Source organism: Acanthaster planci, linkage group LG06, assembly GCF_054643075.1.
Source record: "Acanthaster planci isolate LZ-2023a linkage group LG06, COTS_SCS, whole genome shotgun sequence".
Lineage (NCBI taxonomy): Eukaryota > Metazoa > Echinodermata > Asteroidea > Valvatida > Acanthasteridae > Acanthaster > Acanthaster planci.
In genome coordinates, this window is record NC_141782.1 from 10,055,532 (window position 1) to 10,076,018 (window position 20,487).

Genomic DNA, 20,487 nt, shown 5'->3' on the forward strand with positions numbered 1-20,487 from the left:
GAGGATGCGAGTTGAGACTGGACTTTAACAAAGCAAACTTCGGAATCTTTTCCAGCTGCCCAATTCCGGGTCCAGAAATTGAAGACCCCAAAATACAAACCATGTGAAAAATATCGAAGCACTGAGTGGCTTCATGTCGCAGGACGTATCATACACCCAGATTCTCCAAAATAACCAAACTAACGGGGTTCAAAATGTCTCTATGAGAGGATGACTGCCATTTCATTACTCCAAATATTCCATCATCACCGAGCAAGATTAAGCCAATGCAAAGGATCCAAAGCAGCTTAACCTCCTTCCCAAGAAAAATACACAAACTAAATTTGTATAACGGTACTACATATTTACCTCTCAAAACTACTTCTTTATGATGATAGAGACCCAGGACTTGTTAAATAGTTCAGTTTGAGCACAAGGAATGACCATATAGTAAGGAAAAAACGGTGTACACACATCAAGAATTGAAAGATACCAATCTTTATTTTGAGGTTTCAACAATTACATGTTTTTACATTTCTATAAAGCTCAAATTAACCAGATATTGCGGAATCTCATAATTTTATGCTGATGACTACAAAGCAAAGTAAAATGGATCAGAAAAATGGTAAGTTTTCATATTCAAGAAGTTGTTCCCATCTTCAAAGACTGTTTGCCTATTATATTTAGCAGTGATGTTATGGTGTACAATATGGGAGTTACCATGTGGTCTTGAAATACACATGGAAAAAAAGTAAATCGTATACTGATTACAGAGATAGCCTACTGTGACTTCTGGATTTGTAATTTCTGAACACAATTTCAGACTTTTTTCTAGAAAAAAAAAAGAGGGAACCGTTTGAAAATGGCATCTGCAGACAGTCCTCCAATTTATTTATTTTTTGCGGCCTTTTTTAGACCTGACTTGATTGGGGTTCCTCCTGTGGTGGGCTGCATTGCTGACAAAATTCCGCACTCCGAGCTGCACCGACTTACTGGTGGTGTCCTTCAAGGCAAACGGGGAATTGCCGGCGATGTAGTCTGTGTTGAAGACGTCCGTCTTCATCTGGGCCTTGCGCGACAGTCGATTCTGAGGAATCGGCTGATCTTCCACTAGGACGGGATTGTCAGCATGCTTGCCTCCCTTGGGCAATGGTAGTGGATACTGGTAATAAATAAGAAACAAAAAGAGAAACAAAAATAGGAAACTGTCAGAAGACCTCGGTCATTTTTTATCCGGAACACCCTGTGTCTGATCTTCATGATGGGAACAGTGTAGGGCATGACAGCATTTTCAATATTTAAATAACAAAGGCTGTGCAGGTTGATGGCACTGAAAAAAAATCTCGTCCAAAGTTGGAGTCCTTCAAACATCCAAGGATATACGTGTGGATATTCCAATGGAATATTACTGAAGACTGGATTGTCTTTATTACTATGGTGCATTAGACCAAACACAAGCTATTCGGTGTGGCCTGGCAAACGGTATTTGGTAAACTGTAAAACTGTGAAAAAAAAAGAAATGCCTGAATGCCTTTTACCAGGCCCATGACGATCTGCTCTGGAAACACACTGACAACGTGTAAACCTTGGGAGAAACAAGCAGGATAAAGAACTCTGCTTCAGGGAAGATGGCCCTTTATTAACGGAAATCGTTTCCAATTTTAGAAGACTCGTCAGTGACATGATCAACCCTAAACCGTCCAGGTCCTTTAAAATCCCCCGGGAGGTTGTGAAGGATTTTGAAGTATCAGTGGCGGTGTCGCAGCCAATCAAATACATGCGTTGCCTTCAAGTTTCACTCAGTTCAGGCGCTGAGAATGTGCCAAAGGATCCCCTACGGGGGATTTATCAGTGGATTCGGGCACACCCCTGACAAAAGTGCCCCTGGAGTTAAATTAACAGCCATATGATAATATGGACACATAATACTGAACTTTAGGCACTGCTCTATCTGGTGTGATTTAAAAACTGATACTTAGAATTGATCTTGCACACAATATCAGCTTATAACCGTACAGAGAATCTTTTTTTCTAAGGGCATAACACACATGGAGTCCTATCATTGATGTAAATGTACCAGTGACCAAATGGTTCCCCTGAGATTGACCGCCATAGCAGTAGGTGAGCGTTTGATTGGCAATCATACACTTTACATTGTGACACTAGACAGAGAGGTTTATTTTCGTGTAAAATAATCCTTAGTTAATTTTCTTTATTCAACTGGCAGGGTGGTTGCAACAATGGGGGACATGGGTCGGGTCGCACACCCAATTTGATCAAGTAGGGGCACTTGAATTCCTGCATACCTTTAGGCCCCTCTTGTGGATGACCTTCCGATGGGACAGATGAATGTGTTGGGTACCATCTTCCTCTGTTGTCACCGTTACTTTGTCCAGTGTCTTGTTACCACAGTGGGGGCAGAAGACTTTGGTCATGTTGGTGGTGATTCTGTTGGTTGGAAGAAAGTAAAATGGTGCAGACAGAACTTCAGATCTACTGGTGCAGATACAAAGGAGTGGCAACCCTAAAGATGGTCATGCAAACTTTCTAACCCACATGTGTGACTTGAAGCTTTGCATGGTGTTGATACTTAGGTAGATGAAAGCTTGCCGGTACAAAAATGTAACTCTTCTTTGAGGGAGTGCAATTCTAAAGAGCTGGTAGTGAGAGTCCTCTCAAAGTTCTAAACTTTGCTCTTCTTCAGGACTCCCCTTTCCTCCTGAATGCTGTATGAAACATCAAGAATGTGCTTATGACCAGTTTTCTTCGGAACCCCACTTCTTCAAATAAGAGTTACATGGCTTTACCTGAACATTATCATCTACATGTACCTCAACCCACAATTTGTTTCACAAACTCTCAAATCCAAATGAAAAATCTGACGTCGTTCTTTAGACAGAGTTGTAATGACTTGAGTCAATGACCTGACTTGAATCCGACTCGAGTCACAATTTTTGACCAAATGACTCGACTCAAATCTCTCATGGAGACTTGACTCGAGTACAAGCTTATGAGACTTGAGTCTGAAAAAAATTTAAAGCAAAATTTCAGTTGCTTAGATACCTGCCGCCTCGATTTCTTTTCAGTGGTTTAATGAAAATAAAAATACCAAAAAATGACTTACGTGTAGTTGTGTTTTTGTTGTATTTTGTTCAAAAAATGTGTGACTCAAACTGACTCATGCTCGGTACTTGACTCAACTCGACTACTGTACACAAAGTGACTCAACTGAACTTCTTGACCTAATGACTCGACTCGAGTAAAAATGTTAAAATGACTCGACTCAAGTCACCGAATTTAGTGACTCATTACAACACTGTCTTTAGAACACCCAATCCTCTTCTGAAACAAGGAAAAGCCACATGAACATGCTCATTTATATTTGGTTTTGAACAAGGCATGCAGGAGTAGAAGTGGTGGGGTACTGTGTCATGTAGCAATCACTGTCACCCCAGCCCTCCCAGATCCCTCAAAATCCAATGGGAAATTTGAAGGATTCTGTAGGATTTAGGAAGATAGAGTGCAGCAACTATACACATTTCTTTTCATGGGGTTTGATGGCACCCCTTGTAAGTTTCAATTCAAAGAATGCAGCAATAATTTCCTGAAGAGCTTTCAGGAAGGGTGTTGAACCTTAATGGTCCTCAATCTTCCAACAGATGGAAAATTGTGGCCTATTGGGTTAATAAATACTCACTTGAAGCAGCTGCGGCACCGTAGTACAAAGCTCTTGGCTTTCTTGATCAACATCCCCTCCACGGACAAGACCGGAATGCCCATCTGGATCAAAACATTCTGCCATAAAGGGAAGCAGATGCAATATGACATACTGTATGTAGCTTGCGAGAAAGTTGGAACGCTGTCCGTTTCATTTACAAGGGTAAAGTACAGGTGCATCAGTTAACAGAACGAGGAAAACATTTCTGCATTTGACTTGAGTCAGTCAGCTCAACAGGAGTGAGATCGGGGAATGAAGAGAAATCCATGAAAATTCAGCAGCGAGGTCATACATGTAATAACAGTGCTGTGACTATCAGGGGCTGCTGACAGCTAAAAAAAGCATGAATTTTCTCACTAATGGCTGTGATTATGTGATCTGGCTGTTAGAATTTATCCAATTTTGTTCTATATTGACTATAGAAACTGACTTTACAAATAAAGTCATACTTCAGCGTATTTTGGAAACACAAATTCACTAAATGGTACAGAAGGTCTCTTCACCTGCATGGCAAAATCGGCAGTCATGCAAGCCACGACTATGCTGTCTAATGTCTGTTCATTCCTGGCTTCTTGATGTATCCTGTTGATGTTTCCAGGGGTGATCCATCCCTCGTCGTCTCTACCGTCGTCCTCACTTCCTACGTGCTCTTCCTCCTCAACATCATCCTCATCACTGAGGCTGTCATCTTCAACATTTTCCTGGTCAACTTCTGCCGCCGTATTGGGCAAGGGTTCTGACGTCTTGCCCTGAGCTACCCTGTGGTTTTCTGAAGCGACGGTACATGCATCTTCCTTGGACTCGTCTGGGAACTCTGATACATCACAACCCGAGTTATCCTCGGAGACGTCAGCATCAGTGTTGATCTTAACAGCATCCCCCCATGTCTTGACTTCCATGCTGCCTTCTTGAGATTCATGGTGTGTCCTGCTGTCTCTGCCTTCATCTTTCCTTGCTTCAACTTCAAGTTTACTCAGGGTGAGTTCGATGTCACCTTCTTCTTTGCCCAGTAGCTGACTCGAGTCTGGCACTTTGGTAGTTGACTGTTCTTCTTTGACCAGTGGATTTGTGGTATCCTAAATATTGGATAAAATTTTCAAACAAAATTGTTCTGATTACCATCTCCCTTAGGGAGCGTTTCATAATTGCTGAAGGCGGTATTTACTGCGGTACCGCTGTTTTTTTAGCTGCACCGCACTAGTTACCCGAAAGGGCTTAATGCTGGTACCGCAAAAATACAGCGGTATCGGAGTAAATATCGCCTTCTGTAATTATGAAACATTTCCCTTACTTTTATCCCATGGAAGAAACTATGTGCTATTCAAGCACAGTGGAATAAGGCATGTGCAAGTGGGAAAGATACACAGAAATGACAAAGTTAAATCCTCAAAACTTAATGAGTAATGGACAAAAGACTTGTTTATTTAAGACCCACAGTTATTCATACGTCTACAAAAACTGACTAACATCTGCCCCAAAATTCAGCATCTCGTTTGACCTGATTTTCAAAGACAGTCGGCACAGTGCCCGAGGAGCGAGCATCACTGTCCATTTTACCTTTGGTGGGAGATAAAAACCAACTATGTCAGTGGCCCTCTGCAGTGGCCTTGCGTTGCTGGTCAATGTCACCTGAATTGGATAAGAAAAGAAAGCAACATCTAGTCAGCCATAACCTTTCCAGAAGCCAGCACGGTCCACCATCCCAATGATGGGTGTTGCTGATCCTGACAGGGAACAACATCTCTCCAAAGTCTGTTTTCGAGCGCTGTTTAACACCATAACGACAAGTATATAATATCCCATTAGTGCTCTGATATGTGGCAATCTCATATTTCAGAGCACTCATTTGATATTATATTCTTGTCGTTATTCTGATCACGGTGCTAGGCTGCCCTTCCATATTTCTCTGTTTAACACCATGTTTGGGATATGTCCAATGCAAGGTATCAATGAACAGCCAAGTAAAAAGTTAAGGTCTTCTTTGTGACTTGGACAAAAAATGCTGATCATGAAGTCAAGGCACTGCAAACCTTTAAGCAGCAGTTGCTCTCTGTATCAAAATAGCTTAAAAACTGTGCAATGCATAAGGGCACCTTGGTTCTTTGCTTCTCACAGTTTCAGGTCTGATAAATCTTTCAGGTTACCACCAATGTAATGTCCATTCCTGATGTCAATCAAGTTTGGACAACTGTCTCTCCAAAGTCTTGCTTAAGTCAAATTTTGTAGTGACACAACACCATGGCCCCATGCCATCCACAAGCACCATGGATTTTTTCACAATCAAGTCTAAAATACAGTGACTCTGGATATTTAGAACACGGTTCTAATGAAATACTGTTATAAATGAATGCTGAGAACCCCAATAGCTTGAATCCTCATGTTTTCTTTGGTTTTCCGATCCTTTTATAGAAAAAAAAAATAGAACGGCTATGACAAACTAAATTTTCTGGTCCCTCAAACTTTGTTATGAGAGTTGACTGAATAAGGCGACCCACTTGAAATGGTCTTCATCAAGGGGGAATGCCCTGACTTTTGCCAGCACAATATGTCAGTGTTGTGGTCGACACCACTTAAGACCTTCACAAGGCGATACAAGACCTCCAGTCTGAGTTCAAGCCACAAGCTATTCAAATGAACTGCAACAAAAGCATTCCTTTGTCATTGTTCACCCTGTTGCTTGTGACTGGTCTTGTGCATGGTCTTGTGCACGGTCTTGTGTCTGGTCTTGTGACTGGTCTTGCGCATGGTCTTGTGTCTGGTCTTGCGATGGTCTCGACTACAACACCGTCTGAGTTCAAGCCACAAGCTTTCACATGAACTGGAACAAGGAACAAGCATTCCTTTGTCATTGTTCACCCTGTTAGTTGTGACTGGTCTTGTGCACAGTCCTGAGTCTGGTCTTGTGTCTGGTCTTGTGCATGGTCTTGTGACTGGTCTTACGTCTGGTCTTGTGATGGGCTTGACTACGACACTGCAACATGTACCTTCTTTTCGGGGGCCAGTTTCAGATGTTCAATACCACAGTGTTCCTTGGTCAGCTGGTATGCCAGAGCCAGGACCTTAAGATCCACAGCAGACAGACTGCGATAGTCTCCAGTCTTCTTGGCAAATTCTGAGACTACAAAGACACAGGTATATAGCGTAAATACGCAAAATGTGTAAACATGACAGGTAACCCAAGCAGGTTAGAGGCGCAAGTGACATTATGGCTTAGATGAATATTTGTCTGTTTCATGAGTGAGAAAATGCATTGAGGTGATTTCTATCTCAATTTCCTCCTCACATTGAGCATTTCAACGAGCATAGGCTGATGTAAGGAGAAAAACATTGGAGCTCAAATCACCCGCGGCAGTAACCTGCTTCTTTTAAATTAAACTCCCATTTGAACCCTTTTTTGTGATGCAAACTCAATCTTGCAAAATCATCCAACTACCTCCTACAAACACTGGATATACATTTAGCCTCAACCCTTCGATAAGCTCCGTTATTTATTGGATGTATTCCTTGGGGCATGAGCAGTGACCACTGCCTCCATCCTCCAATGATTCAAGTCATTATGTTGAGGCAATGGCATCATGCTGCAGTTCAAATGATTTCAAGTACATGTGTAATCAAGGCCTACATTTACGCATAGCTGAGCATTCAGGCCTAACCCCGGGTGACACAGTGCATCATCAACAATCAGCCACACATTTGCGGCAAATCTCTGAAATCCACTACTTGTGCAAGGGATCTTGGAGGATTTGGGAAGACTAGGATTGCCTAGCTACAGTGGATAAGGATCTTGTGCGCTGAAAGGCATCTTCAAACCTGTCTCTTCAGTGATCTTCTTGATGGTAGAAGAACTTTATGTTTTTTTTTTCCTCTGTGGTATTTCCACCACCATTTGTTACACACTTACTGATTTTGACACTTTCCGGGGAGGGTTCCCGATACTTGAGGTCATAGGGTAAGACTGTCAGCCTCTGCCTTGTTGCAGAATCTTTAATCTCATTCACTACTCCTTGGGTTGTGTAAACATTCTCAGCAATGTTCTAGAATAAAAAATAGTGATGCGACATAAATACATTGTTGTTACCCTGGGTAAGGACTTGGAAATGTTTTTTCAATGGCATTATAAATTAGTCTGCTAAACAAAATGACACCTCATTTGTCAAAATTTATCCACCCAGTCGCCAGCTCTTCAAATTTGAAGTTCTACTTAATTAATTTGTTTTAATTGAAATAAAGGAAAGGACTGTGATCTGTTGTTGTATCTTTTTATTTCATTAACATTTATTTGTTTTGTGTCTTTTGTGGTATTTTGGCCATACATGTATAAACCACACCTTTGTATAAAGAATAAACTATCGTGAATGAATAAACTCAGAGGTACTTCAACTGGAAAAAGTAATGTAAAATTGCACAAAATCTGCACCAAATCTGCTGAAGACAAACCGCTTCGCCATTTGTTTGCATCATTGTCAAATCAGATTACGTAATTTGAGTCACATGACATGTAGTTTAGCTAGTACCAAAAAAATCTGCCTTTACCACCATATTTACATCAGCAACATCGAGAATATAAAACCTTGGTCAACACTGACACTGTAATAAATAAATTGTGAATATGCTAGAAAAGTCTAATTAGGTTCAATTTATATGATGTAAGGCATCTGAGTGTTATTTGATAAGTAATTTGATAAGTTTTATAGCTGATGTTGGTACCATTCAGCGCCCACCATTACACTTCATCGGCACCACGTCGGTCAGGCTGGGGCTAAAAAAATTCCCTTTCTACTCCCTAGAATGCACTGACTATTCTATGGATTGAAACATTCTAATGATGCATCAACCTAATATTTCAATGCAAGTGAGTGATCAAAAGTCACGAAAAAAAGCAGCCAAAGTGAAAAATTTGAGGACAAAGGTTGAAAAGGAACTCCCCCTCAACAATACAGCAAGTAGTCTGGAGAATATACCACCAGTACACCAATGAAAAATGCTATTCTTTATGGTGAGTGGTGAACCTGGCAACGACGCTGTGTACAGGTGCAATGGGAAAAATGGCTGCCGCTGAGTCTGGGATTTCGAAGTCACTGCACAGGGTGGGGAAAAAGCTTTTAGGCCAAACATGCCTAGAGGCAGAATTTTGGTAACCAACAACCTATATGTATGTACAGCAACCATGAGCATCTGTGACCAGACTCGCCACAACAGGTGGCAAAATTAGGGTCCTGCTGATTATACAGTCACAGATATTAATTCTGCAAGGCGGCAATTCTGCTTGATATTTGTATACTACAGTGTACACGTAGCTGCTTACAGAAATAATCGTGCATGACCAGACTGGCCGATTGTGTGAAATGATGATAAACATGTACATGTAGCGACACTGTTAGACACCGTCAGACCTTGTGAAAGTTGTGCATGACAATCCCTAAGCAGATGGATGAGACTGGTTTAGAATGTCTAAGACTTGCAAATTAACATGACTTTTAATGACTTTATTACATTTTAACGGATAAAAAAGCACTGAATGGGAAAATTACCTATGTCTGTGTATATGATATATCGAACTTCCAGGGTATAAAAACCTCCTGCCCTAGCAGAATTTTTTTCAGTTTTTTTCTTACATTTTACGGCGGAGGCAGCTCAAATGTCGTTCACAAGTGCCTTGTATCCCAAAGTCCATAAATGTTGTGTTGAAATTACTAAATACGCCCACAAACGACATACGTGTATTTTGCAGGAAATTTAGCGCAACTCCATCCTTTCCGTAAAACGTTGCAAAGATTTACCTACCTGTTGTCGATGGGTTCCATGTTCAGTTGATATGACATAACGCAATTATTGTCAGCAAATGTTAAATAAATATTAGAATCTTTTGTAAAAGTAGATTATTGCTTTAGGTTTATTACCTTTGGCTTATAAATCTGAACAGTTTGTGAAATATTTTGATCTGTTTTTATTTCAGCTTTTACTGACAGACTACTGGTATCATAAAATTTCAAAACATTCATTTGCATACGAAACCGCCTCATTGGACTATTCCTCATGTATTTTAGATTTTTGGAGGTGATGGGTCCATTTTGGCAGGATATTTCTTTTAGGTCAGGTAATTTTCCAGTTTCTATAAATTTTACTAACAAATATTTTCCAAAGCCCTGTTTCCAAGTTGGATTTTTTTAGAAGTAACTGCACGAAAAATATTTCAAATTCTAAAATGTGTGCATATTATTTTTCCTTTAGAAGCACGCCATCATGATCAGGAGACAACCTTCAAGCTCTAACTGTGGGGTCCACCGACTGCTTCTCTCCCACATGGGAAAGGAGCAGACGACGGACCCCACAGTTCTGGGGGTACGTTATTTTAACAAGCTTAACTAAATTTGAATGGAAAATTGGGAGAAAACAATTCAAAATAGCATGAGGATATTTTTGACCGCTAAGCCCTCTTAGGAAAAAGTCCCCTTTTAAGGAGACATTCTCAGTAAACACGGATAATCTCTGAGTTGTGATGTGCGCCTCTGTCCTGTCTACTAAACTATAGTCTAATGTTACTGTCCAGAAACTGGGCACAGGATTTAGACAGAAATTTAGTCGAGTGAATCAAAGTTTGATCAAGTAACCATTCATGCAGGAAGAAAAACGTGGCTTCGACTTCAGTAACACCCGTTCCCCTGGTTACACGAACATTTACTTGCCTGTAACTGAACATTTCTGAAGAAGGCAACGGCGTCGATTACAACGTGATTTGCCATGTTTTCTTTGGTCCTTTCGCAATCACTGGTGATGAGGGCGCTGTTTTCTTCACTTGGCCCACCCGTGTCAAAGTGCACTGCAACGCTTCCTGTATTTTACTGGTGAATCATAGACCTGTTGTGAGTTACTGTACTAGTTCCCATCGTTAGTCGGCAGAATACTTCCCCAAAAATAGGCGTACTGTTGAGTATTATAGTTGTCTTCCTGCAGATAATTGAGACTACTTGTTAAGATCCTCAACAAATACAATAAAATGTCGAAAATAGAGGGTGAGTTTTGGACTGTTTCTAATCTAAGAAGATGTTTGACTTAGCGCTTGGTTAACTTAGTCATCATGTGATGATGATGTCCCCCCCCCGTTGTTTTTCCATCATGTCCATCGTATCCATGTCCGGAGTTGGTTAATGATTTGACAGTGTGATATCTAATGTTGGATGATTTACAAGCACAGAAGCTGCTGCGTCTGATGATAAGCATCCTTGATAGCCGAGAATAACTAAATAAGATAGAACACCATTTTAAACGATGGTAGATTGACTTGTTAGGCACAAGCCTGTTGGTGCTTTTCAATAAATTTCATAATAGAGAAGTTAAACTAAAAACAAAATAGTGCTACGAGGTTTAGGAATTTACTCATCCACGGGTAGCATTTGATTCCCTCGATATGTTTCAGTTATTTAGATCTCTACATATTTGACAGTTTGCATTCAGAGAGGCATTTTCTGACAGTTGCTCTGTTTCTCCTTTCTTTCCATCTTGGTGTTTTCTTTGGGCGGAGCAGATGTTTTGTTCCAGTTGAAGGTAGGTTCAAGAGTAACACTGCCATGACTATTTGATATTTTGACACATTTTTACAGTATTTTTTCTGGAATTTTTCCACTGAATTTCAAAGAATAATCTTCACTGACTGTGTGTTGTCACTGTGGATATCAATTTTTTCCAGTTTACTACCAAACAGCTGGAGAGGTCGGCCAAAAAATGTGAGAAAGAACAAAAAACGCAGCAGGCAAAAGTGAAGAAGGTAAAGAAATGATAATTGACCGAGTGAGTTGGGAGGTGCAATTAGTCACCAGCTGCCTGTTCATGGGGACTCTGTGCCTTAATTTAAAGGTTGTGAAAACATGGTCTCACCTCTGACAACCACAATCTGTTTGAATCAGGGCTCACTTTCACAACGCCACGTAACAGCACAGAAGTTGTGCTTACTGTGGCATAACATAATTTTGGTGCTTGAGCTAACCAGCGATACACAGAATACATGTAGGTGTCTTTAGTGAAAATTCTGACCCATGAATGTTTTACTAACTTCAACATCTTAATATCGTGGCAAGTAACAGAAGGGCAGTCTTTCTTTCTTCGAAGACCGCTAAATGTCAAACCTCAGTAGACCTTGGAGGTTGCTAAAGTCATGTGTGCTCCACGGGTGCTAAAATTTCTTCATCAGTCAGACTGGTATTTGCAAACTGTTTCAAGTTGTAGGTGGATGAACTCTTTAATTGGCAGGCCATAGAACAGAAGAACATCGAGGGAGCCAGGATATATGCCGAGAATGCCATCAGGAAGAAAAACGAAGGGCTAAATTTCTTGCGGATGGCGTCGCGAGTAGATGCCGTCTCCTCTAGAGTGCAGTCGGCAATGATGATGAAGGATGTGAGTTCTGTTAAATTCAGAGGTTTCTTTCTTTATTTTGTTTCTTTATCAAGTAGACCCAGACAGTCAAAGCTGGGTTCCTTTTGGGCCCTACACTTCAAAAACTCCAAATTAATCAATTAAACTTCAAAATCTGAAATTTAAAGTACAGTCCTTTAAAAATGTAACACCATTAACAGACGAGCAAAAAACAAGCCAACCTCAAAATCAAAGGACTGAAATGTGAAAAAGTAAAAAAAAGTAACTGCAAGTTCAAGTTCAGTGAAAAGAGATGAGAGCAAGAGATGAGAGTTTTGGGGTTAGGCGGGGGAGTACCCCTTCCCCCTTCGCTAAAAGAAATTTTAATTGGAGGGAAAGTGGAGGAAAATGAGCAATCTGCTTGAAAATACATCGGAAATGACCCCCTTCCACTATTCATAACTTGTCTGTCTCCTGCTGATGACGGATTTGCTTTGTCGCCTTCGCAATAAATCCTGGCCAATTTCCTGGTGATACCTACCAGCTTGCAGAAATGTACTAACTGGAGCAGACAGTTTGCCCTGATTCACTATTAAAGCTCCCATGTTCTCCCTGGATATGCCAGGGTTTGCTTGTGCGTGTGGACAGTCCTGTGGTAGTGTCCTTCTCTGAAAGAAAATTCTAATTCTGCATCTTTGAAGTCCCAGGTAGCACTCCCTTTGATGTACCCACTGCTTACTGATGAAATAAAGTAAAGTTTCAAAATAAAAACAAATGTGAGCACTTTCCGATGGTGATGAAATGTCACCCATTCGGAAGTTGCTTGACCCTTACAGTCTAGTCAATGAAGAGGAGTACATCTTTAAAGGAGATAAATTTGCTACAAGAATAAATGCAGCTATTTCTGTTTTCATGTAGCTTTCAAAGAGCTTGGGTTCGGTAGTGAAAGGACTGGACTCAGTAATGAGGAGCATGGATTTGCAAAAGGTACAGTTTATAGCTTTTGTTCATAAATTGACGTATGCAACTTTGAAGGCGCTTATAAAATAATTTGTTCAAACAAAGCTCCAACTGTGCCATGTGAAATGTGCTGGAGTGTGACTCTTTCCAAAGTGCCGTCATCCACCCCAGTAGAACAAACAAAAGAAGAACTGTAAAGAAGATCCTTTGTTTTAGGGCATTCCTGGAATTGGGAAGAAATTATTTCATCTGGGGGAAAGTGTCTTGACGAAGAATGCTGGCAGATGCAATACTCTCAAGTCATTTCATGCTACGTTGGGAATCATGACATTTAGGTGTGCTCTTATTAAATCATGACTGTTGTATTCCTGACAAACTTTTGCACTCACTGAACTAATTCCACATACTGTTGGAGTTTTCTCCCAGTGCTGAAGCATTCTATTTTAATTTGTGTGTGTGTTTGAATTAGTCACCTGTAGGTAGGGTAGGCTAATGGGAAAAAGTCAGCATTTTAGTTTTGGTTGCTTGTAACAGATTGCAGGCGTCATGGAGAAGTTTGAGAAGCAGTTTGAAGACTTGGATGTGCACACCCAGGTAAGCGTTCATTCCTTGAAGTCAGTGTATCAGACTAGGTGAAAACAAGGATTCATTGTAATGAATGTAGTTTATATGAATGTGCTTTAAGTTCTGCTCACCTGCAGACTGAATGTTAATTTGTGAGTGTGGTTATCCTCTAGAGAGAATGGCTGACACTTTGAAAACTTGGATTTCTTTGCCCTGCCCGACGTGTATCTTAACACTGATATTCAGTGTATGCTCCCAAAGGCTTGTGAAAAAAACCACAAGCGTACTCGGGTGGGATTCGAACTCACAACCTCCTGCTTACTAGTGCAGACGTCTTAACCACTTGACCACCGAGCTTGCCGGTGTCGGCTGGCTGGTTCGAATCAGATGTAGCAGCGGGTACTGCAAACAACTATTTCAAAGATGGATTTGCGCCGGGGAGATTTAAATTAATTTTGGGGTTTTTTGGCCCTGCCCGACATGGTTTTTTCACAAGCCTTCAGAGGCATACACTGAGTATACAGTGTTAAAATCCATGTCAGGCAGGGCAAAAAAAAATTAATTAATTTACATCTCCCCGGTGCAAATCTATCTTTGAAATACTTTGAAATCTGTCCCAGTTCTTTTGTGTGGTAAATGTTGTCATACTTGACTGCACACTGCCTGGTCTGGTGCATCAGGCCACTGCTGTAAAAAGTCCGGAAGCTTAGGAAAAGTCTGAAAGTTCTTGTGGAGGACTTTTTGAACCGTGATAGACCAAGCCTTCTGAGCGCTGTATGACTTGAATGCTCTTGGCTCACAACAGGTGATGGAGGGTTCGATGGGACAGGCCACCACCCTGACCACTCCCGTGGACCAGGTGGACAAACTCATCCTGGAGGTGGCCGAAGAGAACGGCCTAGAGATGATCTCTGAGCTGAATGAGGCACCCATCGCCACCGGATCACTCTCAGTGGCTTCAACATCGAGAACGGTCCGGGATGAAGACCGGCTGGATCAAAGGTTAAGGGCTCTTAGGGAGTAAAATGAGTGGAGGGGGAGCCATTGCTTGGAAAGGGGAAATGGTGGGGAGGGGTTTGGGGTCATGGGAAGAGTATGAGAAGATTCACTGGGGAGATTAACAGGTGTAAATGTTGCCTTGATCAGCCCACTGTCGTTCTTACTGTAACGGAATGTAACCATTTCAGATTTATTTGACTATGATCATAAGCAAGTAGCATAAATGTTTAATTGGGAATCAGAGCTTTCTAAAATTGAAGCCAATTATGCTTTGTGCCGAGAAATACCAGTAGGAATGGGAAGGTGAGTTGCCTTCAGTGTTTGTCTAAGAAGACGGTACAAATTGTGGCTGGCCAGTGCTTTTCCATTTTTTTTGGAGGGGGTAAATATTTTTATTATTTCTTTATGTCATCCTTGTTAGGCTAAATTTTGGGACTTTTCATGTGGCTTGGGGTCGAAGGGAAGTGAAGTAAAAATCATCCTTTCTTCACCAGGGAAAAAAAAAGTCGGGGGGGGGTTTAGCCCCATTTCCTCCCCCCCCATCTGCCAGTAGTAGTCATGTAAGGCAATGCTGATTAGCAAATGTGGGCAAACATCACCTAGGGAACCAGTTGCAAGCAGCATACATCGTGTTACATCTTGGTCGGTACCCTGTTTTTTGCCAAGCAAATATTTTCTGCACTTATCAGATGACCATGTCCATCAACTCTACGAAGTTGGGCCATCATGCTAGGCTGTGTCCAAATGACTTGGCTGTGGCTAGATGTAATACGCGCACCTATGGAAGCTGCTGGCTAGTGGCTTCACAGCAATACCCAGAGAAACGTGTTATTTCCAGCCATAGCCACATCATTTGGAGGTAGCCTTACATTTGAGTTTGATTTTTTGGTTGTCATAACAAAATTTCTACATTGAATCCAGATGCCCCCCCTCAAAACTTTGTCACACTTATAGACTTGAAATAAGTTACTCTGAACAAAAATACTTTAAATAGATGTTTAAGTGCATCTGTAGAGAATACATAAACATGTAAATACATCTTTACTAGTCATGTTTGGTGTGTTTTCAGTTGTTTCATTTAAAGTCTTTGAGAAATTATCTTGTAGAATTCTGTATAAACATTCACTGTTGATAAAAATAAGTAATAGCTGTTCACACAAGAGTTTCTTTAAAACAGAAAATTTACATATAAAAGTTGTTTTCTTTAAAAATGTACGGATTTGTTCCTTAGCTTAGTATTTGCAAAAGCTTCGGATGTTTACCTAGAATCCCTTTAGGCTAGTGTCAATGACATTGTCAACTTAATGATCAGCAAGTCAAAAAAGTTACCATTGTCAATGTAGACAAATTTGTCAACCTTTCTAACAATGTCAGTGTCACTGTACTTGATTTTTAAGCGTACGGAATAAAGCAGATGTATGCACACCTCATTTCATATCTTGTCATGGCAGTCTTTACGCAATGTAAGTCTGTGCACCGTTCTGAGTCTGCACGTGCGGTATGCCTGCTTAAAATAAGCAACTTTGCTCATTGACTATGCTGTCATTCCTCAATCTTGTTTTTTTTTTATTCATGTTAGCATAATTGTGTTTAAGTTAACGTAAACAGCAAACTTTGACAACATCAAATGTTGGTCGTCTAGTTTGTGTTTTTGAATCAATTAACTGAGCCTGCGTCTCGAAAAAATGTGCAGGGGCCTAGAGCAGAGTCGGGTCAGTTTCTCCAGGATAAAGATAGACAGCGCAGCCCGGGGTGGTGCACTGTGGCGAGGGTGGGGATTTAAAAAGCATAGGACGCTGACAGGCGAAACCGGTGCAGCAAATGAAGTACAAACGTAAAAACGGGGGGATGAAAATACGATGTACTATTCTAGAAGCACTGAATGCAACACTGAAACAGTGTCGACATTTCTCTCACTAGTTTCTTCATACTGCTCTATATTTCTGTAATTGAACGTAAAATTGCACGTGGGGTGATTTATTTCACAACAAGCCTAAAAAAGGCCTGGCTGAACATCTAGTCGTTGGTCTAAACTTGTTTTATTCTCACTGTCATCAGAAATTAAGTGGCCGCATAAGTGTCACGTATACAAAGAGGTTTCAAGCATTGCCTGCTGAGTCTGCCGTTTCTTTTAACAAACCACCACTTTTGAAAAAGTACTCCACTGCTGTATAATATACTCAACTGTTTACTGCAGAACAGGGGTCCAGTGTGTAAATGTCTTCTTTCCAACCAAAACAAAACCTGAAGTGAAGTGAATTTCCAGCATTTATATTTGCCACATCTTCCTGCCCCTGTACAAAAGCTCTCCAAAAAGTGACCCCCCCAAAAAATAAAAAACCTACAAGCAATGTATTCAATTTCCTTTTGCATGTACGTTTTATAGTTAAAGGTAACTTTACTTAGAAATACTAAAATAGGCCCCATTACCATGCTTAAAAAGATAATCGTGAGAAAACGTCTCATTTTTAGGTAATCTTCATTCATTGAGCTATTACACTGGTGTTCGCGAGTGCCACACCGGAAAAAGCAGGGAAAATTTAAAAGTAAGTACACAAAAATAATTGTGCAACATTTCTGTTACAAAAGAGATAAAGAAGACCTGACCAGAAGCTGTTGGCTGTGTACGTCCTCTTAACATCCTATGTCGCGCATACTGACTCCAATGCAGGCAATCTTTAATCTCTCGATCGTCATACTGGGCTACTCACGAACTCTTTTCTGGGTCAAAGTCAATAATTATGTGGTTCATTCACTGGAGTACCACCTCTTCCAGATTATTTCACTTTTCTGTTTCTGGTCGATGAGTTGACAATATTAAACGAACTGTGATTAGTCACTTTTGTCTGCTATCTTCTTACTCGCTGTCCGGTCAGTTTCACCACCTCCAACCCCGAGTAACTTCGCCTCGCTGGGGGGCTTTATCTTGACAGCCGACGCCTTCTTGGCTTTGGCAACGTTTCCTCCAATGCGGCGGAACCAGCGATTTTCCCGTATCTCGCTGATGTTGATCCGTCGTTTGGCCGGCGACAGGATCCGGCAGATAAGGTCCTTGCAGTCTTCTGCCACGTTCCGGTTCGACGGGAACGCTGGGGGCTTCTGCACCTGCTGCAAGAGAATTTTGTGGTTGGTGTCGTCGAACGGCAGCCGCCCAAACATCATGGTGAAGAGGACCACGCCCATACTCCAGATGTCTCCGAGCATGGGATCGTAGGGTATTCCTCGAAGAATCTCCGGCGGTGCGTAGGCGTAACTACCGCAGTAAGTCTCGCTCAAAATCACTCGCTTGTCGACTGGTTTCATGTGGCCGCGTGCGAAGCCAAAATCTGTAATCTTCAAAATGTTGTTCTTGCTTAGGAGAATGTTCTCACACTTGAGATCCCTGTGGACGACCCCTTGGTCGTGACAATATTCCATACCGTCCACAAGCTGATGGAACCAAGTCCCAGCCTGAGACTCTGTCACGGCGCCTTGTGCCTTGATGTAGTCCAGAAGATCGCCGTTCTCCGCCAGCTCCATGATGAAGTACACTCTACTCGTGGTCTCGATCGACTGCAAAAAGCAGACCAGGTTAGGGTGTTTAAGGATTTTGACTACCTGAATCTCTCTCGGTAGGAACTTTCTGAGGTAGTCCTCGGGGGCTTTCCTCTTTGAGACGATCTTGATGGCCACTTTGCTTTTGTGTCGACTGGAGTATGCAACCTTAACTGCGGCATAGGATCCGTGTCCGACCGTTTCTCCGCTTGTGAAGCCGTGCTGTTCTAGAACCGACAGTCGCTCCTTGGCAGAATTGTCTGCGTTTTTGCGGGTAGCCGCTGAGGCCCGTGTATCCGGACTTGCTGAGTCTGTCGGTTCTGCTGACATCTTAGAAACGACTGCCATGATGGCTCATCTTGCGACGACTTCGTTCCATTTTTAAGGATGCAAAGGCATTTTTATTCAGTAAAAAGGGGATCTTTAACCAACTCTGTGTATTTTGTTTCCCGAAGAACATGACGCGTGACGCAACTCACTGGGTCTGCGTGTCTGCGCGACCTCCTTGGTTATGAATAAAAAAAAAGACTGGATGACATGGCCATAAGTGTGTTGATGACATGGCCATTGATCTGCATTATAAGAACACCAGTGGTTATGTACGTATCTAAAACGGGCAAAAACTCAAACCAATCTTAAGACATTGAAGACAGATGCCTCTTAGTGCTGATCTCCATTCAATTGTTATTGATCATTAAATAAAGGGGTGTTCATAAGGAACTGTTTCATTTAAAGCTACAATCTACAGCGTTTCCATTATCTATAAGGATTATTGAAGAACTTTTACTATTTTCGATATGTGCACCAGCCCTTTGTTTAGGGAGATTCCAGAAAAGGATCCCATTTCAGCTTCTCGCTGCGCGCTGATCCCCTCACTAAATTAACACCCCTAAATTCCATGCATAACAACGATTTAATTTGTAAAATGTGTAAAGGCCTCACCTGCAGACTGTAGTCGTTTAAGGGAAATTCTTCCCTTCAACATGACCCTTTTTTCACACCGTCTTAAAAAACGAGTGATGCGTCCCATTTAAATTTTGTCCATTGCTTTTGGGTACGCGTACAGTCCAAAAAGTCTTCACGTTCGATCAAAACTTATAACTTAGTGCATTATAAGCGTGTTCGCGTGCAAGATGCAACAAGTTCTTCAATAACCCTTGTAGATAATGGAAACGCCGGAGACTGTAGCTTGAAATGAAACAGTTCCTTATGAATAGAAAGAGGGAAGAAAAAAAGAAACAGTTCCTTATGAACACCCCCTTTAATGAATGTAATAGGCTTACAGGCCGTAGTAGGCACATCACGCGCAAACGCCTTCCGCCCCCCATGGCCCCAAACAGCATCTTTACTGTGCGTCAAGTTGCATGAAGATAAATTCGTTATCACGTTCGCGCTCGTTTGATAACTAATAGTAGTGTCCACTGCCACGCTGCCACACTGCCCGAGGTTCAGAGGGTTAAAATGCTCTCGGGGGCAAGCCTTGAATAAAATAATGGCAAAACAGCGAATGTTACAACACCTCACCCACAGATTCTGTATATTAATTAATTGGCCGACGGTGTGTCATGTGGCGCTTGCCAGTTTTGCTATTGTACAACCACTCCAAAAAGACTACATACATGCAGCCTCGCTCTGAAAATGAACTATATCCGTAGCAACAAAATTTTGGCTTTGTCACTCTCGAACCCGTTGAACCAGGCTACGTACTAGCTTGAAATTGAAAAGGTTAAGAGAACGAAGATGCCAATAGTCAGGTCCGGTATGTCACGTATAATATACGTCGTCGGTACACACTTTCTAATGTCACACACGATTTGCAAAATGGAGCACCGACGATTTGCCATTTGGTGTTTCATTACTGATTTTAGCTGAAATCGTGCAGAATCTGTAGGTGACGTGTTATAAAACAAAATAGGCCCATTGACTGCTTTATCTCCCGGTATCCGCCCCGAGCTGAAGTGCACCATCAGTCGGCAAAAGAAAGGCAGGCGATTGCAAGCGGGTGGGTTTACGCACACATCTGCGTGCGCGCAAAGACCACACATGCCAGAATAAATTAGTTATGCGTACTCCGCGCGACCCGCGTCAAACGGGCATGTGCTTGCACGCCTCATGGAGCGCCTATGCGGTGAGTTCCAAAAAAAAAAACACGCCCTCTTTTGTTCCGCTCGGAGTAAAACTAGTCTCCCTCTGTAATCCATGGAGTATTCTATTTTCCCTCAGCGAATATTTGTAAACTGTGTGGTTGGCCCCTTAAGACGCATTTCCAACACTTGGGCCAAGCGTTTCCAACTCTTGCGCCAAGCTTTGCATATCCGTCAAAATCACTCCAGGGTTGAACGCATCGCACACGTGTGTTATGCTATAATGGAGCCAATTTT

General features: G+C 41.7%; 3 protein-coding genes across 3 annotated transcripts; 1 reads left to right on the forward strand and 2 right to left on the reverse strand.

The window, feature by feature from the left end:
- Positions 1-461: 461 nt before the first annotated feature.
- Positions 462-10,501, reverse strand: nob1 (NIN1 (RPN12) binding protein 1 homolog). The gene is made up of 8 exons (XM_022228317.2): positions 10,384-10,501; positions 7,599-7,731; positions 6,682-6,815; positions 5,255-5,326; positions 4,201-4,773; positions 3,677-3,774; positions 2,286-2,427; positions 462-1,141 (listed from the first exon to the last, which is right to left on the reverse strand). The coding sequence occupies exons 1-8, from the start codon at positions 10,438-10,440 to the stop codon at positions 872-874; spliced, it is 1,479 nt and encodes a 492-aa protein (XP_022084009.2). The 5' UTR covers positions 10,441-10,501; the 3' UTR covers positions 462-871.
- A 68-nt stretch (positions 10,502-10,569) lies between these two features.
- Positions 10,570-16,007, forward strand: LOC110975658 (charged multivesicular body protein 1a-like). The gene is made up of 7 exons (XM_022228319.2): positions 10,570-10,710; positions 11,223-11,242; positions 11,385-11,462; positions 11,945-12,091; positions 12,968-13,036; positions 13,544-13,603; positions 14,379-16,007. Exons 1-7 carry the CDS (start codon positions 10,695-10,697, stop codon positions 14,595-14,597), a joined length of 609 nt encoding a protein of 202 aa, XP_022084011.1. The 5' UTR covers positions 10,570-10,694; the 3' UTR covers positions 14,598-16,007.
- Positions 16,008-16,475: 468 nt separating this feature from the next.
- tssk4 (testis specific serine kinase 4) lies at positions 16,476-18,576 on the reverse strand. Its single transcript, XM_022228318.2, has one exon. The coding sequence runs from the start codon at positions 18,452-18,454 to the stop codon at positions 17,405-17,407; it is 1,050 nt and encodes a 349-aa protein (XP_022084010.1). The 5' UTR covers positions 18,455-18,576; the 3' UTR covers positions 16,476-17,404.
- Between the last annotated feature and the right edge of the window lie 1,911 nt (positions 18,577-20,487).

Bases quoted from the DNA above. Each gene is read 5' to 3' on its own strand.
- tssk4 (XM_022228318.2), bottom strand. From the start codon at position 18,454: ATGGCAGTCGTTTCTAAGATGTCAGCAGAACCGACAGACTCAGCAAGT.
- nob1 (XM_022228317.2), bottom strand. From the start codon at position 10,440: ATGGCAAATCACGTTGTAATCGACGCCGTTGCCTTCTTCAGAAATGTT. The intron at 6,816-7,598 runs GTAAGTGTGTAA...GTGTCTTTGTAG, and splicing joins CCCGGAAAGTGTCAAAATCA to TCTCAGAATTTGCCAAGAAG. The intron at 3,775-4,200 runs GTGAAGAGACCT...CCTTTATGGCAG, and splicing joins CTGCCGATTTTGCCATGCAG to AATGTTTTGATCCAGATGGG.
- LOC110975658 (XM_022228319.2), top strand. The intron at 13,037-13,543 runs GTACAGTTTATA...TGCTTGTAACAG, and splicing joins GGAGCATGGATTTGCAAAAG to ATTGCAGGCGTCATGGAGAA. The intron at 13,604-14,378 runs GTAAGCGTTCAT...GGCTCACAACAG, and splicing joins ACTTGGATGTGCACACCCAG to GTGATGGAGGGTTCGATGGG.